Source organism: Lampris incognitus, chromosome 5 (genome assembly GCF_029633865.1).
Source record: "Lampris incognitus isolate fLamInc1 chromosome 5, fLamInc1.hap2, whole genome shotgun sequence".
NCBI lineage: Eukaryota > Metazoa > Chordata > Actinopteri > Lampriformes > Lampridae > Lampris > Lampris incognitus.
In genome coordinates this window covers 30,616,627-30,634,860 of record NC_079215.1, presented here as the reverse complement: position 1 = coordinate 30,634,860, position 18,234 = coordinate 30,616,627, and the positions used below count along the sequence as shown (strand labels likewise).

Below are 18,234 nucleotides of genomic sequence, written 5' to 3'. Positions count from 1 at the left end.
CATAAATTACAGAAAGATTGCGTGCAATAGCTAGGCTGTGCGTTACTAACCCCCCCCCCCGATCTCTTACACACAAGCAATTTGCGATTGTGGTTTTGGTTAATGCATGTGTTTTGTTGAGGTTTTCCCCATGAGGTATCCGTTAACTTTTGTTTACGCCGCCAAACCTCTTTTTGGTCAGAGAGAAGTGTGTGTGTGAGAGAGAGACAGAGTTCATAGGTTACCTGTTTTGCTGCTATTCACAATTAAGAACACCATTTGGAACATTTCATCTGTTTGTTTAGTAGCCTCGACCCAAACGCTATTAGGCTAAGATACAATAGACTATGCCTTGCAGTGTATTATGCTTTGCAAACAGCCCAAAAAACGCAACAGTACAACATTGCTCACTTTGCTGTAGCCTAAGTCTAAATTTGTAGGTCGGGTTCGGGTCGTTAATTAACGCACATTTTAGCGGGTCGGGCGGTGCGGATTGGCTCTCCTAACGGGTCGGGTGGGTGCGGGTATTAAAGAACCCTAACCTGCGCGTAATCACTAGTTGACGAGGTCATCGTCCGTTTCGCTTCTCATATTTCAAGAATAAATGTATTCAAGATGCACAAAAATATCTCACTTTAGAGATTTTGGATAAATTAGAATTACAAATAATTAATCCGACAGCATGTATAATTCTCATACATTGGCTATCTGGCCCAAATGTGGCTTTGTCAATTAATGTTCCGTTTTCAACTATACTGGCCCTTGATAAGTTTCATCAAATGCAATTTCATAATCACTTGATGAACCAGATGGGGTGGGCCACAGACAGTTGCAGCGTGTGGGAGGCATTGGATTAACTAGACAATTCAGTAAATTAAATTAAGACGGTCTATGATAATGACTTTATTCAAATGATTAGTTCAGCATCAAGAGGAAAAAAAATCTTATTTCTCTAGTTACTTAAATAATGTCAGAAACTTAAAACATTCAAAAATGAAAATGTACAACAGTTTATTAACAATAATTTTAATGTCCCTCTGTGTAAGTCTCTAACTTAACGTCTTGGAGCGGACAACACAAAATGTTCTCTGGTAGCAAAAAAAAAAAAATGCTGTTCATGATCCATGTAACTTCATCCAAACCTTGACGTGAGCAGGAAGCTGGTAAGCATGTGGCATGTGGTGGATTTCTTCTGGATTCTCTTGGATTTATTATCGATCAAGGGGAAGGGCCACAATTTTGGACGACCCCACATAATTTCCAAGATATTTTAACATCAGGAAGCTGATGCGAATGTCACAGTTCATTCTGATGATTGAGTTGATTATGGAGAATGTCTCTTGGGTTCTCACCACCGGATGCAGTCAAAGTGCGACGATGTTCAGCTTTACAATCAAGTGTCCTTTTTTCCTTCTCACTTCCAGGAAACTCAAGTACAGGAGAAAAGGGGGGGTCCCTGGTTCTTAGGGCTCACATAGATGCAACAAAGTGATTCTTGGGGTGGTATTGGAGGAAGGAGGGAGAGAGAGAGGACTATGGGGGGAGAGACAACTTAGAACTTTGACAGTAATAGTAGTACTTTAGTGTTTTTGCTCCTAGCTCTGATTTTTTTTCCTTCAAAACATGTACATACATATTATTCATATATATTTATCGGATTGAAAAGTGTCCAGGTGTAGCCAGCTCATCCACCTCTGAACAGATCATTTAGTCTGTCCAGTTCCCTGCAGTTATCCATGGTCATGAGTTCTGCCTTCTTACGCATACGGTCATCTCGGTACACTTTGGCAGCATACAGCAGATCTGTTTCTGTGTGATACAGGCAAAGAAACTAGGGTAAGCAAAAAACAAAACAAACAAACAATTAAAAAAAAGTCCAAAAAAAAAAAAGCCTTTTTAGACAAATGGGGTGAAAGTTAAATGGCACTCGAGATAATCGACTGGCATAAAACATAGAATACATGTCTTGTTAGGACAAATGAATTAACATTTTGAAACCTGAATTTGAAGACATTGGATATGCCTTTCACATGATTTTTCAATTCAACCAATTTGAAAATAATTTAGAAGTAAACCGTTTCTCACATTCAGTACTTATGATACCACAAGCTAAAGAATGCTGATAAAATCTAAAAACAACGCTAGGCATGCAGTTGTATTTGAGTTTCAGAGAGTGATTTCAGTTTACTGAAAAGGCACCATTATGCGTATTTGTGGAAAGTATTATCAATTCACATCAGTGCACAGTAAATGCTGTAAGTCCAGACATAACTTATCTTCCAAGTATCGCTATCAGACTCACTTGTCTGTCTCTCCTTCCAGCAATTATTCCTGATATTTGACACATAATCTTCCTCAACATTCTTCTCAATCTTCTGCAGTGCTGAGCCCTTATACTCCGATTTGAAATCTCTGGTGACATAGTAGTCGACACGAAGGTTCTCTGTCTGACGTTTTACGGTCTGACCCGTCGATCTGAGATGGAAGGGCATACAAAAACGTGCTGACAAAACTGATACATGCATTTATTCCCACACGTTACCGTAAGAGGAAGTACATCATAAACACGTCTATTCTGTAAAGTTTTCATTAATCATATGGAATCCACCCTCCAATATATATATATACTTTTATCATTTTTCGAGGTAATAACAGGAAATATAGGAGAGCTTAAGATCCAGTTGACTTGTGAAATAGTAAAAACAGACTGTTTTTTGTCTTTTTTTTTACCAACCACTGTGGCCCATGCACACAAACACTGGCTTCCTGCCTTAATGACAAACAGTGAATGAGTATGTTTTTCTGTGTGAGTACGCACGGACGAGAGTAGAGACTGTAGGGGGGAGTTGACACCATCAGCTGACTCAGGATTGAGACCAGGATCAGGACCACGATGGGCATCAGCTGGATAAACATGGAGAAGCCACCCTATATAGAGACAGCACACTGAGAACATGTTAGTCTAATGAAGATTTCTACCTTTTAAAAGATCAATATAACCATTTCTCCCACAACTCAGTCCTAATAATAATAATAACAGTAAACTTTATTTATACTGCACCTTTTTAAACAATGTTACAAGATGCCTTACACAACAGGATAAAATAATGCACAGAGTCAAGATAAAACAACAATACAAATATAGGACATAATGCCAGATCTGCTAAACAGAACAAGGTAAAACACGGTCAGGATAAAGTCACAAGAGCATAATTAAAATGAAGAGAATCAGAGCCAGTAAAACAAGGATTATGATGAAACAATTAATATAAGGTGATGAAAAAAAATACAAGAATTAAAAATGTAAGGTACTTTCTCTTGAATGTTGAATGGTCTATCAGGAAATTTCCCCTTATTGACACAAGTAATCTCTTCTTTGCCTAGACTTACACGGAACACTACTACAGACACTAGAATACATTTCTAACACATTGGATATTGCAGTGTTAATAACTTTACTACCCACTCAAATCTTTCCATTCAGTCTAAATGTTATGCTAACCTTAGTGAGGAAAAGCTATTCTAATGCATCCTGGCTGACACCTTTCTCTATAGTTACAGAAAGGGCTCTGTGTTTAGCAAAAATAAATTTGGTGTTTTAGGATGCAAGGGAGGGCTTTTAGGTTTCAAACTGTCCGGAGTTTTCAGATACAGAAGAAACATAGGACTATTATGAGGGTTTAACTCCTAAGAGGGCGACAATATATAAAATAGCTATATTGTGGTTCAAAGTGATTATATTCACCAAGACAGAATTCATAAATACACCATATTCCTATATAAACCAGTTTACATACATCTCCCCTCTCCTCCGCCCTCTCTTGTCTCTGATCCGTCTGCTGGCTGTAGCGCGCCCTGCCATTGGTAAAGGTATGCGGACTCGCTGTAGATAGAAACACAGTTAACGATGATATCAGACACCAATTACAAGTCAGGTATGGCTGTGTGCTTCACCCAAAAGAAGCTCAAACAAACTTGACATTACATCATCCAAGCATTTTCTAATTTGAGACCAATATCAAACAGAGCTTGCAACAGTGGCATCTTCTGGGCTAAAGCAAAATTGCAATCATTGAGGAGTATAGTTTGGGCGCTTTACATTAAGTTTAACGTGAGATTTTATGAACTTACTCAAATTTTTTCTTGAGAGAATTGAGCAAGAATCAACATTCTAAACTGCACAATTTTTTTTTTTTACACATAGTCCTTGGATGTTGGATACTATTTGTTCTTAAATTTAATGCATGTGCTAGCAAACCTTCACTTAATACAGTTAAGACCATATAAAAGGATAGCTGATGTTCACACTTGAAAAAAATATTAAAGGAAACCGTTTTGGAGGAATATGAACTGCTCATGAGGTGCAGTAATTTTCCCACAAATAACATACATAAAAAGAAGAACAATAGGTCGATACCATTCTTAAATGTTGATCTGACAACAAACAAATCCAAAATAAGAGAAATACTGGAGAAAACCACAGGATTTCTTAACTATTACTTACACATTCTAAGAACTAAGAGTTTATTTACCCTGCAGAAATTGGAGATAAAATCATAAAGTTCAGTATTTTATTTATTTAGATGTTGCCTATGACTTGATAAATTAAAGACATTTCCTGTTAGAAAACCATAGTAATAACAACCAGAATTTTTTTTGTAAATAATTATCTGAGGAACTCAAGATATGAATGACACAAGGGTATTTATGTAGAGGTCTCCCAATGTGGAATGGAGAAAAAAGGGCAGTGTAGTGATTATTATGTCCCAAAATGTAAAAAGACAGAAACAGAACAAATTGATAGCAATTGAGATATCTTCAATTTAAAATTCCCAGTATACGTTAATCAACAATTTGCAAAATTATGCTTCAGTCCCCCCCCCCCCCAAAAAAAACAACCCATATTAAAACCAAAAAGTGTCTGTACAGGTGTTTCTTACAAGAGGGGAAGCCGCCTCCAAAGAACATGTTGAAGAGGTCTTCAGGAGTGATGTCAGCCTCAAAGCCCCTGTGGAAGTCAAACCCTCCTCCATGTGCATGACCTGGACTGCTGGGCTCCTCTCCTCCCGTCAGGTCATACTGCCGTCTTTTGTCAGGGTTGCTAAGTACTGCATATGCATTTCCAATCTCTGCAAACAAACAGAAAGGTCAGCGAGACTCAAATAACTTCTCTTCATATTCCGCTACTCTCTTCAATATTAAAATGTCACTTTTGAATGCATCACCGGTTTGTCTTTTGTCAAAACTTGCCTTTACTAAAGGATATCGTGAAGCCGTGTGCCAAATAATAGAATAACCGCTGACGGTAACAGTGGAACAGTATAAAAAAACATTCAAACGTCCATTCAGTGTTTGAACAATGACAGGGAGGGTCAACAATGTCAGCTTCTTTTGTGGCATCAACAAGCTGTGGGTCAGGGGTTACATCCAGGTGTCAAGTTACAGCAAGTGAATGAGAAACTTCCAAAAACAGCTCAACGTATCCAAAGAAAACATACTTTTAAAGGCCTCCGTTGCTCCAGGTGCATGGTTTTTGTCCGGATGGAATTTGAGCGCCAGTTTCCTGTACGCTTTCTTCAACTCATCATCGTTGGCTTCTTTACTGATACCCAGTACTTCATAGTAGTCTTTACATCGTTTTATTCTAAAAAAAAAACCAACAACAACAAAAAAGAAAGAGGGACTCATTTCTCATTCATATATAAAGAGTGTAATCTGAAAATGAGACAGGGATCCCAGCTCATGAGGTCTTCCATTCTGGACAGAGAATGGGAAAAAGACTGATCATACACTTGAACCACACTGTGGTCTACTCGGTGGAACCAACCTGTTGTGCTTATACACCCTATTTACCTTGTAAACCCCAAGTCCCTGGATCAGATGGATTTGAATCCTGGCACAATTAACAATAGAAAATTCTTGCCTTTGCAGAAAAGATCTGACAAATTTGTTGCATTTTGTGCTGGTTTGTGTGTTGTATGTTACAGGTACCATATAAGAGTTCAAATCTCCACATTTACGCTGCAATTCATTTTTTCTGATGTGTCTAACTGTTTCTAGAACATTTGAGCTTCCTTGGTTTTCCCTAAGCATGGCTCCAGTGTTCTCTAATAAAGAAACTCCGCAGGAGATGGTCCAGTACTGGGTATTATGGCATGCAGCTGCCTATGACATAAATTCATCATCAGTTAGGATTGGTAAATACAGGAAAAACTTGCATGGCTGGAACGGTCATTCAGAAATTGAAACAAAAGATAATGGAGAAAAACAGAGTGTAGATTCTTCTATGCATGTAGTGATTATTAAATGTATACTCTATTAAGTTGCCCAAAAGATTTGGTATTGATGCACCAGGAGGCTAACTGGCTCCCTGAGTCTCAATTGGGCAGGTATCCAAGCCCCAGAGGTTCCCATAGCAATGGTTATGGGTGCACAGCCCTGCAGAGACTGCAGTGTCCTCATTAGGCTACAGATAAAAGGCCCAAATGAGGCCACTGAAAGCAGCTCTGCTAGCACATGGCCTAAACTCATCACAAAATATCCCAAAACCACATTTCTTAAGAGTGTGGGACTTTTATGGAAATACCACTTTTGTATGAACACAGGCTTGCTACACATGGCAAACGCATTAATCTGGCTGTCAGGCAAGAAGCCATTACAGCAAACAAAGGGTTATAAAGGAGGCACTATATATTAGCCTAAAAGGGAAAACATATGATACAAAGAAAAAACATCAGCAACAGCAAGTGGTGGTGAGGAAAGAATTAGCATTAGTTGGCAGAACAATTGCTTTGAAGAGATGTTTTTTCAGTGTTTGCTCCCAGACACAGAGCAGATAGGAGCTGTAATGACAATAAAATTACACATTAGCGCAGGCCAAGTATAGCTGTGTTTTTTCAGCATTTGTATAGAAAGTAAAAAAAACAAAAAAACCATTACATGTTCCAGCTGACATGACGATATAAATTGATTATATTTAGGCATAAAACTTGTGACTTGTCCTTGATGTTCATTAGCGCTAATGCTAATGAACCAGGTTTTTCTATTGATTTCCTTGCAACAGGGAGACAAAATATTTGCAGAGGCATCAGGACTGTGATAAAAGATCGTGTAACAGATGTGAGGAAGTTTGTAATACTTTTGAGAGAATAAAATCTGTTGAGACTTTTTAAAATCTCTGATGGTGAATCAATGTAACAACTTCCGCCCACACGTATAACGTAGTATTTGAAAAATGTTTTCAATTTAGTTTAGGAGGAAAATAGAGGGAAATGACTGCAATTAGGTTTCTGATACTGAATGAATTATTAAAAAAAATCTGTTTTAATTATGGCTGAAGTTGACAGAGGTGTTCTTGACTGAGGTTTTTAGTGGAACTCGTAAATAGCAGAGAAAAAGACAAAGAAGACACCATCTGTCCCAGGCTGTTAACATCCAAACAAAAGGCTTCACATTGCCCATGAAAAACTTGAGAGGGATTAATGAAGGCCATCTTCACTAAAGCTGAAAGGATCTGTATGTAAGAGATTGAAGCAGATTTGGGGATAACATGTAAAGAATAACTGACTGAGAGAGTGAATTTTGTTAAAATGAGCTTAAAGCAATGGCTCGTGCATTTTATTTCTTATAGTCGCACTAATTATGAAGGAGCAAAGCCACTTTATTTTGTCATTGTATTCTTACAACGAATTTGTTCTCTGCATTTAACCCATCCTATTGTATAAGATAAGTGGGCAGCTGCAGTATCCGGGGACCAACTCCAGTTCTTCTTTCCATTGCCTTGCTCCGGGGCACAGACAGGAGTATTAACCCTAACATGAATGCCTTTTTGATGATGGGAGGAAACCGGAGCACCCGGAGGAAACCCACGCAGACACAGGGAGAACATGCAAACTCCATACATAAAGGGCCTGGGACGGCCTGGGGTTCGAACCCAGGACCTTCTTGCCGTGAGGCAACAGTGCTAACCACTGGGCCACCATGCTGTATGATTACGTGAAAACAAGGTTTAACAGCAAAGCCGATCAATATACCACTGCCTCCATTTTTGATATCTGATAATGTTATCTCTACATTTTGACAAAGCCTTGAGCCAATATAAGGGTCTAAATATGTCTACCACCCACATGTGCATCTATGACAAGCAGGGATGTAAAGTGAAGCATCCAAGTTCAAACATGGAGTTAAACTATTGCTAATCTCAATCTTCAGTCTTTCAATGTAGGCGAGGCATTATGATAAAACCAAATGAAACGGGCCCAGGGACTGGGATGGGGGATGGTGATGTAACAAAACAAAAAAAACTTTCTAAATTTACATAGGAGGGGTTAAACCGATTATTGGGCTGGGCAATGATCGGATCTGATAATCAGATAATCAGAATAATAATTTTGAATGATGCACTTGCAAATAAACAAAGTCCCTTAATATGTGATGCATGGAATTCTCTGCTCAGACAACTTTCTGAAAGGGAGGTTTTTAAAAAAAAATCTGGCTCAATGTCCTGCCCGCAGCATAAGTGAAATGGTTTTAACATTGAGTGGATAGCCCATCAATAACCTTCTCTGTAATTGTGGACAGATGCAAAAAGTCACACAGAATTTCTGAGTGGCACAAAGGCTTTTTCCAATTAAGAGCATGCTAAAGTTGTATAACTCCCTTGGTAGTTGGCAAAAAAAGCATACCAAGTTAGAAAATGCACTCAGTAACAATTTCTCTTGCTCTTTCTCTCTGCCAAAGGCATGCTCTGCCTGCCTCACACAAACACACACCTTGTAATGACTGCTCTCGTCCCTCTAAGAATACTAGTGTATGCATTCATTTCACTAAATACTGACAAACAAAATGGACTGACTTAACACACTGCTCTTGATGGCACCACACCCAAAAAAAAAAAAAAAAAAAACCTTTGCAAAAAAAAAGCCTAAACAAGCATAGGAGCAAAAGATGGGCTTTAATGTGAGCTGACAACTGCTCATTGCATTTTGTCAGCTTGCATCAAATCTTTTGTTCCTACATTTATGTTCTTGATTATTTTTGCGGTGGAGAGGCTAACAAATGTTTTTGTAATTTAGAGGGTTTCCACCCTTGTCATTATTAGTTTACCCTTGGACTTTTGGGAGCCCTTCCACCCACCATTTCCAATTGGATGTCTAATGGGAAAAAAATATAATTATGCTGATTTATAAACATTGACAAATTTATGAATTTTACAGTCAACATCATTGTCATGAGAGACAACAGATAAGTTCAAATTATGTATAATTATTTATACATTTAAGATAAATTAAAAAGGAAATTAAAACTACATGGACTGAAATGCAAGGCATGGATTGAAAAATGATCCACAGTTAGACCTGTTAGAACTTAAAACTAAATCAAGCTAATTATTTTTCTTTTTTTTGTTTTAGAAAGCTATTTGGAGAGCTTGTTAAGGCTCTGGCCACACATGCGCAAATGCGGGAGAATGACCATCACCTGCTGACACGAATTCATATCTTGTCGTGCAGAATATGACGCCAAGTGGGGCCAATCAAACACACTTCTTTGCTATTGGTTGAGGCTGGAGATTCGCCGGTCAAAATTCACTACAGTTGAACTCCACGAAAAGCGAAGACGCGAATTTCCTTCCCCCCGGAAGCGAATGTTTTACTTGCCCGTTTGCTCGCATACAATGGAAGTGCAAAGGAGGTGAATATTCCCCAATGTTAATTTCGCACGTGTGACTGTACCCTATTTCAATTATTGAAAATTTACATTCAAAATGTTAAAAAAAATCTGTACCTTATTGTAGATGCATGCACTTTTGCTTTTTTTAAATTCCTGTTTGGGAATCACCAGATCGAATCCCCGTGTTACCTCTGGCTTGCTCGGGCGTCCCTACAGTCACAACTGGCCGTGTCTGCGGGTGGGAAGCTGGATGTAGGTATGTGTGCTGGTCGCTGCACTAGTGCCTCCCCTGGTCGGCTGGGGTGCCTGTTCGGGGGGGAGGGGGAATAGCGTGATCCTCCCATGCGCTACGTCCCCCTGGTGAAACTCCTCACCGTCAGGTGAAAAAGAAGCAGCTGGTAACTCCACATGTATCGGAGGAGACATGTGGTAGAGTCTGCAGCCCTCCCCGGATCGGCAGAGGGGTTGGAGCAGCGACCGGGACGGCTCAGAGAGCAGGGTGATTGGCCAGGTACAATTGTGGAGAAAAAAAAATCAAAAAAGAAAATCCTGTTGAAATGTTGTTTTTTTTTTTTTTTTTTTAAAGAATTTCATTTAATATGGCCTTTTTGTTAGCATATTTTAACTTTTCGTATCAATGCAAAAAAAATAAAAAATATCGGCCCCCAATATCAGTCATCCAACTCCTTGATTACTAATAATCGGCATTGGCACTGAAAAAAACCCCACACCAATAAAGTAGTAAAGTAACAGAAAAGACATTGAAACATGAAAGTTGAGACATATTAGGGCGATCATAATAATTTAATTCTCACCTCTGCACACCCTCAACCTGCTCTTTGGTGTAGCCCTTCGACTCTCCTACTCCTCCAGAGTCTTGGCTGTCCCCGTTTGGTGGGGCACTGGTGCTTTCAGAATTCTTTGTTGGTTTCCTGCAATACGCACCATTCCCCGCCGAGCTCCCATTCCTTGTCAACGCATCTAATAAGACTGGATGAGGAAGGAAAAAATAATTTAAGAAAAAAAAACAAAACATAAGAGGGCATGTTCAAGATGAGGTATGTATGTAAGCATGCATACATGCATGTGTGCGTCTCATGTGCCAAGTAACTGACCAAAAAATAAAAAGCATAACTGATGTAACAATGTTAAATGTTCAGTTAAGATTAAGCCAAGGCCAAATTTGCCAGACAGCCATGTGAAGAAAGAAAAGTTGATGGAAAAGAAATTATGAAACGTACAACTGCATGGAAATTAGTAAAATTTTAATGCAGTGTGAGAAAAATACATTAACTTTTGAATTTTGTTTGATCAAAGTTCTTATTTCCAGTTTTGATTCTTCTTCGTTTCATTCAATTCCACCACCACTTTACCCCCACTATTTGTCATGCAAGTGAGAGATAACTTAACAATTCATCACCAAAAAGATGATTTTACACATACTTAGCCATGTGTAGAAGAAGCAAAACATGTTGCGAGACTATCCCTCTATTATTCATACCATTAGTCATGTTGGGGATGCCAACAGTTACCCTAAGTTATGACCTGTCATTCAATTTGTCCTGCTACACTCACCCCATGTCCATTTTTCTAACACAGCTAAGTGTAGCAAAAATTAGCTTGTTAAAAAAAAAGTGATTAAAGCTAGAGGAAACATCATCAGTGAAGGGAAGAAGGATCAAAACTAAAAGAGATAGTTAATTAAATACAATTCAAAAGCATATGTATTTTACTCATGTATATAATAATGTAATCCTTTTTTCTTCACATGCATCTTATTCAGTTTTTATTTCAATTACAGGTCTCTTTTTCCAAACAGATCAATAAATAGATAATAAATTTGGTCCTAGTTTGACAATAGTAGGATATAACGGGGCCTCATAGGACCAGTGAAAAACAGCATGGTTTGTGACGTTTGTTGTTTTTTTCCCTTTATCATTATCATTATTATTATTATTATTATTATACATCCAGTCATCCATTATCCAAACCACTTATCCTGCTCTCAAGGTTGTGGGGATGCTGGAGCCTATTATTTTTATTTTATTTTTTTTAATCGAACATACAGATATGTGACTAATGTGAGCTTCCTGTTTTCGAAACAAAGATATAGCATGGTTTTTGAGGACTAAAATGGATGCCACATTTGACTGTGTAGAAGTCCAGTGGTTAAAGAAGCAAGTTTCTTAATACTGAAATTATCAGCAAAGTTTTAGTTGATACGACTCTAAAAAGACACCCTTCAATGTATTCATGAGATCTGGGTTCAAAAGTAGGAAACCTAAACTTTAATAGTACCTTAAACAAGCCCCTGCACACAAATTAGTTGGTTTAGGTGGAAAATAAACCCTTGGCACCAGCCGAGAAAAAAAAATACAGGAAGTGAGCCTTTTCATTCTCATCCCGACACTTTGGAAGGAAATAATGACACTGGTACGATTCCTCCATTTTACTCCAACTAGAATATAACGGTAGGCAGGGGTGTTACTAACTTCCTCTGGTAATTCAGAAAAATGTTCTGAGACTACTCATATTTGAATAAAACAATGTGGCAAAAACCCAAACCATAACAGTTTCAACAGAAAACAATACGAGCGGGTACGGCGGATCAGCTTAGTGCAAAATCATATTATGCTGTGACAAATTTAATATTGCAGCATTTCCCCTGAATTGCAATGTTGAAGCACAATTACCAGAACCTGTGAAGAGGTTTGATGCAGACTGATATCTCTGAATTTTTGAATTTCAATTGCTTGTTTACTGAGAGAAGTATATTCATGTTTAAGTATTTGATGGCAAAATGTGATGACTAGTTTTCTGATGATTGCAATTTACTTTAGAAAAGGGGAGATACAGCCTTTTTTCTTTTGATATACTTTATTAATCCCCGTGGGAATTCTTCTCTGTATTTAACCCATCCTAGCTGTGTAGCTAGGAGCAGTGGGCAGCCGCTAGTGTAGCACCCAGGGACCAACTCCAGTTTGTCTTGCCATGGGGCACAGACAGGAGTATCAACCCTAACATGCATGTCATTTTGATGGTGGAGGAAACTGGAGCACCCGGAGAAAACCCACCACAGACACGGGGAGAACATGCAAACGCCACACAGAGGATGACCTGGGATGACCCCCAAGGTTGGACAACCCTGGGGTTCGAACCCAGGACCTTCTTGCTGTGAGGCAAGATTACTAACCACTGGGCCACCGTGCTGCTTATAAAATATCAAATAAAATAAACTGATAAAATATTAAACTTATAAAATATGAATTCAAAATATATAAAACATTGTGATATTTGGGAATCCCAATTTGTATCGAATCAGCACTAAAATATCATTCTTATGTAGAATTGGGAGGTACATGTCAATTCCAAGCCCTTAAACTCACGCCTCGACTAAAAGTTTCATGTGTAGCCAATTGTTGATTGTCTTGGTTGTGTGCCTGAATACCTATAGGACTTCATCAAACATGTCAAAGAGGAGATACGAGGAAACTAGTTTAAGAAATTGGCTTTGGGTTGGCAACCTCTTCACCTTGGTACATCCTCTTCTATGCTTGCCTCCCCTGCCCTTGTAAAAATCCTTAGTTATCTGCTACCTTCAAAATCTGAGTCAATTATGCAGCGAAACTACACTTATTGATGAAGTAGCGTCAAATACAAATGTGAACTTTCCATGTAACAGTTCTTGGGGCATGTGTCTTCAAATGACACCAACATTTCAATATCATGTTAAAACTAAAAGAGTGCTCTCAGTAGAATGCAGATCCCCAGCCAGGCATATCCGCCTTCTCCAGTGCTTGTACTTGGCGACAAACCACCACTTTTTTTGCCTACTGGGAGAAGAGAAAATATGGAGGTAATGCCTGTGTATCTCCCCTTCTCTGGTGCTCAGACTTGGACAAAAAACCAGCTGAGGGGTTAGGGCTCAATTGCGGTATAAAACAGGTTTTGAACCACCAGAATAACAAAGTCCATGATCATATATTCATAACTGTGCACAAACATTGAGTGACAGCAAGATCAAAAAGTGGCTTTTGGCATGGCACTACTGTTTGGTAGTGGTATATGTTACAATTTCATTTAGCAGACGCTTTTATCCAAAGCGACATAAAGCTGTGAGTTAATACAACACAAGCAAGGATCTAGTCAGGAGCAACAACACAAGTGCCAAAAAACAAGGTTCAAGTCTGATAGGACATACAGTGCATCCGGAAAGTATTCACACCCCTTCACTTTCCCCACATTTTGTTATGCTACAGCCTTATCCCAAAGTGGATTAAATTCCTTTTTTTCTCATCAATCTACATACAATACCCCATAATGACTAAGTGAAAAAGGTTTTGTAGAAATTTTTGCAAATTTATTAAAAATAAAAAACTGAAATATTGCATGTACATAAGTATTCACACCCTTTACTCAGTACTTGGTTGAGACACCCTTGGCAGCGATTACAGCCTCAAGTCTTCTTGGGTATGAAGCTTGGCACACCTATATTTGGGGTATTTCTCCCATTCTTCTCTGCAGATCCTCTCGAGCTCTGTAAGGTTAGATGGGGAGTGTCGCTGCACAGCCATTTTCAGGTCTTTCCAGAGATGTTCAATGGGGTTCAAGTCTGAGTCACTCAAGGACATTCACATTCGTTGTCTTGGCTGTATGCTTAGGGTCGCTGTCGTGTTGAAAGGTAAACCTTCACCCCAGTCTGAGGTCCTGAGCGCTCTGGAGCAGGTTTTCATCAAGGATCTCTCTGTACTTTGCTCCATTCATCTTTCCTTCGATCCTGACTAGTCTCCCAGTTCCTGCCGCTGAAAAACATCCCCACAGCATGATGCTGCCACCACCATGCTTCACTGTAGGGATGGTATTAGCAAGGTGATGAGAGGTGCCTGGTTTCCTCCAGATGTGATGTTTGGCGTTCAGGCCAAAGAGTTCCATCTTGGTTTCATCAGACCAGAGAATCTTGTTTCTCATGGTCTGAGAGTCCTTTAGGTGCTTTCTAGCAAACTCCAAGCGGGCTGTCATGTGCCTTTTACTGAGCAGAGGCTTCCGTCTGGCCACTCTACCATAAAGGCCTGATTGGTGGAGTGCTGCAGAGATGGTTGTCCTTCTGGAAGGTTCTCCCATCTCCACAGAGGAACGCTGGAGCTCTGTTAGAGTGACCATCGGGTTCTTGGTCACCTCCCTAACCAAGGCCCTTCTCCCCCGATTGCTCAGTTTGGCTGGGCAGCCAGCTCTAGGATGAGTCCTGGTGGATCCAAACTTCTTCCATTTACGAATGATGGAGACCACTGTGCTCTTTGGGACCTTCAAAGCTGTAGAAATTTTTTTGTACCCTTCCCCAGATTTGTGCCTCGATACAATCCTGTCTTGGAGGTCCACAGACAATTCCTTTGACTTCATGGCTTGGTTTCTGCTCTGACATGCACTGTCAACAGTGGGACCTTATACGGACAGGTGTGTGCCTTTCCAACTCATGTCCAATCAATTGAATTTACTACGGGTGGACTCCAATCAAGATGTAGAAACATCTCAAGGACGACCAGTAGAAACAGAATGAACCTGAGCTCAATTTTGAGTGTCATAGCAAAGGGTGTGAATACTTATGTACATGCAATATTTCAGTTTTTTATTTTTAATAAATTTGCAAAAATTTCTACAAAACCTTTTTCACTTTGTCATTATGGGGTATTGTATGTAGATTGATGGGAAAAAAAGGAATTTAATCCATTTTGGAATAAGGCTGTAACAAAACAAAATGTGGGGAAAGTGAAGGGGTGTGAATACTTTCCGGATGCACTGTAGGTGTCAACAGGCAGTGCACAAAGGCAGTGCACAGGGTGCATAGAAGCGATTTTTTTTCAAAATTAATACCATCAGGTGTGGAGGTGTTTGTGAAAGAGCTGGGTCTTTAGCTTCTTCTTAAAGATGGGGAGGCACTCAGCGGATTGAATGGAGTTTGGTAACTCGTTCCACCACCAGAGAACTACGGAATACAAGAGTATAGCTAGTGACTTAGGGCCCCATTGTGGCGGAAGTGCCAGGTGCCTTTCATTGGCAGAGCGTAGTGAGCGGGACTGAGTGTAGACCTGAATGAGGGAGCTCAGGTAGGAGGGAGCCATTTTAGTTGCTGTTTTGTAAGTGAGCATCAAGGTTTTGAATTTGATGCGGGCAGCAAATGGGAGTCAGTGGAGGGATATGAACAGTGGCGTGACATGTGCTGTTTTGGGTTAGTTGAAGACCAGATGTGCTGCTGCATTCTGGATCATTTGCAGAGGTTTGAAAGTGCACACAGGGAGACCTGCCAGTATGGAGTTGCATTAGTCAATGTGTGATATTACAAGAGCCTGTACCAGGAGTTGTGTATATCACTGTTTTGGCATGCCGCTACGGTTTTGTCATGGTATGTCAGTCTCTCTGACAATTCCACTAGCAGATACCACTTCTCACTGACAGATGCAGCTTAAAAGCTGGTATGGCAATCTATTTGACTGGTATGTCACGCCGGATACCACTTCTTACTGGCATCTGCCATGAACAAAATCAGCTTCTGTCGACAATCAAGTGGTACCTCTGCCAGCAGTCTACCAGTTTTTAAGTGGTATCTGTTGATGGGAAGTGGTATCTGCCAGTGGAAGTGACGGAGAGAGTGACACACCACTACCAAACAGTAGTGGCATGCCAAAAGCCATTTTTCGACCTCGGCCTTGATGGAAAAATTATTAGGTTGACAGGTCCAGTAGTATGTGAGATTAGCAGCGGACAGATACAAGCACACACTAACAGAAAAGCCAGTGCTTTTCCTGCCATTATAAGGTTTTTCGCAACGCTCAAGTCGACTGAACGGGAAATATGGAGGGGGGGAAAAGTTTTTAATATGCAGCACTAAAGTAAAAAAAAAAAATCTACCAAATAAAACCGTTTTGCCTGTCAGTTTGGATGTGCAACCTCCTTGGTGGACCCTCACACGAATGCAACCAAGTCGAATATAAACTTGTACTTTCCAAAAAGATAAAAATGTGCTATGCGACCATTTGGGTCCAACCCTAACCCTGTCTTTATTATCACAATATAATAAAGCTGGGTAAACCGTTTATGCTTGTGCATGCAGGAGTCACATCTACAGTGGACTCATATCGGGTAGCCTGCGACACACACACACACACACACACACACACACACACACACACACACAGACATATACACACACACACACACACACACACACACACACACACACACACACACACACACACACACACACACACACACACACACACACGACTAAACGCAATATCCCCTCAAGGCTACCGCCTGACGAAGATGAGTGAGATGGCTTGTTGGTGAACCACCAAGCAGGGTTCGTCAATGTCAACAACAATTAAAGGCGGAAGAAATTCGCTAAGTAAGCAAGCAGGATCCACAACAACCGAATATCCCATTAGAGATAAGAGTGGCGTTATATGTTATCGTTTGTACACACCCCATACATCAAAATGTAGCGTTAAATCATCGATCCTCTACGCTTGACACGGTAGCTAACGCTAACAGCTAGCTAACGCTTACCATCGGCCTGTCAATCCAACGTCAGTGAGCTGTACATGCTAGAAATTTTTAGCTGCGGTTTATTCATATGCAAACGTATTTTTATTCACACCTACGCACATCAGGCGACGTTGAAAGTTGGCTAGATAAACTAAGCCAACCAGTCAACCCCCCACGTAACGATGGGTACTTGTTAGATGTCGATTTACAGAGCTAGCAGCCCTACTGTACTGGACTATTCGTCTGCCCATGTTAACTAGCCTAATAGCTAATTCAAGTGTCAACACACGCAAAATACATTACCCTTGGCTGTCTCAGTCGGGTAGAGTTTCTCTGCTTTATTGAGAAACTTCAAAGCCTTCTCTTTGTCTCCAGCTTCCAAAGCTTTGGATGCTATAGTAATACATTTTTCTGCTTCGTCTCTGTTCCCTTCCATTTTCCTTCCTCTTCCTCCCCCGACCCGGTCAGCTGATCACCTGTGGCATACCACGTGGTCTCTGAACGTTTGCGGGAGAGACTGGAGATGAAGATGCTGGAAATGGAAATGGCAAGACATTGGGGTTTGGGGTACTTAACGTAAAAGAGGGTCACTTGGCATCAGATTCAAGTTTGAGAAAGGAGGTCCCAAAATTGTCCTTGGTAACTGGAGAGATGAGCAACATTTTACATAGCACGCCCCTAAAAATACCCCCACCCACTCTGATCCCTCCTCCCCTCCCCTAGGGTATCCCCTCCATCCAAACCGTCTTCGTGGTCTTGCGTGAGTGTGCCCGTCGTAACTCGCAAATTCGTATCGTAGTTGATAATCTCAGTGTACTTTATCATAGCTACACTAACATTATTGTCGTGAAGCATTGTTTTATTTATGAATGAATGATTCATTTCGAACATGTAAATAAGCAGGATATAACATACAGATCACCCATTGCCAATAATCTGAAGTGATCAACAAATTCAAACATCAAACTTAACGAACAAATCTCCATATACATCAGATTATTTGTGTTCGAAAAGGAGTTGAAGGAAGTGTACACTTATTTTTTTCTT

General features: G+C 40.0%; 1 protein-coding gene across 1 annotated transcript; it reads right to left on the bottom strand.

Annotated features, from left to right (window-relative positions):
- Window positions 1–886: 886 nt before the first annotated feature.
- On the bottom strand, window positions 887–17,648 carry dnajb14 (DnaJ heat shock protein family (Hsp40) member B14). Its single transcript, XM_056280191.1, has 8 exons — window positions 17,491–17,648; window positions 10,464–10,638; window positions 5,478–5,623; window positions 4,920–5,108; window positions 3,777–3,862; window positions 2,798–2,907; window positions 2,282–2,454; window positions 887–1,788 (listed from the first exon to the last, which is right to left on the bottom strand). The coding sequence occupies exons 1-8, from the start codon at window positions 17,621–17,623 to the stop codon at window positions 1,664–1,666; spliced, it is 1,137 nt and encodes a 378-aa protein (XP_056136166.1). The 5' UTR covers window positions 17,624–17,648; the 3' UTR covers window positions 887–1,663.
- Between the last annotated feature and the right edge of the window lie 586 nt (window positions 17,649–18,234).

Coding starts and splice junctions, on each gene's coding strand:
- dnajb14 (XM_056280191.1), bottom strand. CDS start 17,623: ATGGAAGGGAACAGAGACGAAGCAGAAAAATGTATTACTATAGCATCC. Junction 10,639..17,490: donor CCCGACTGAGACAGCCAAGG/GTAATGTATTTT, acceptor TTCCTCATCCAG/TCTTATTAGATGCGTTGACA. Junction 5,624..10,463: donor CAGGTTGAGGGTGTGCAGAG/GTGAGAATTAAA, acceptor TTTTTTTTTTAG/AATAAAACGATGTAAAGACT.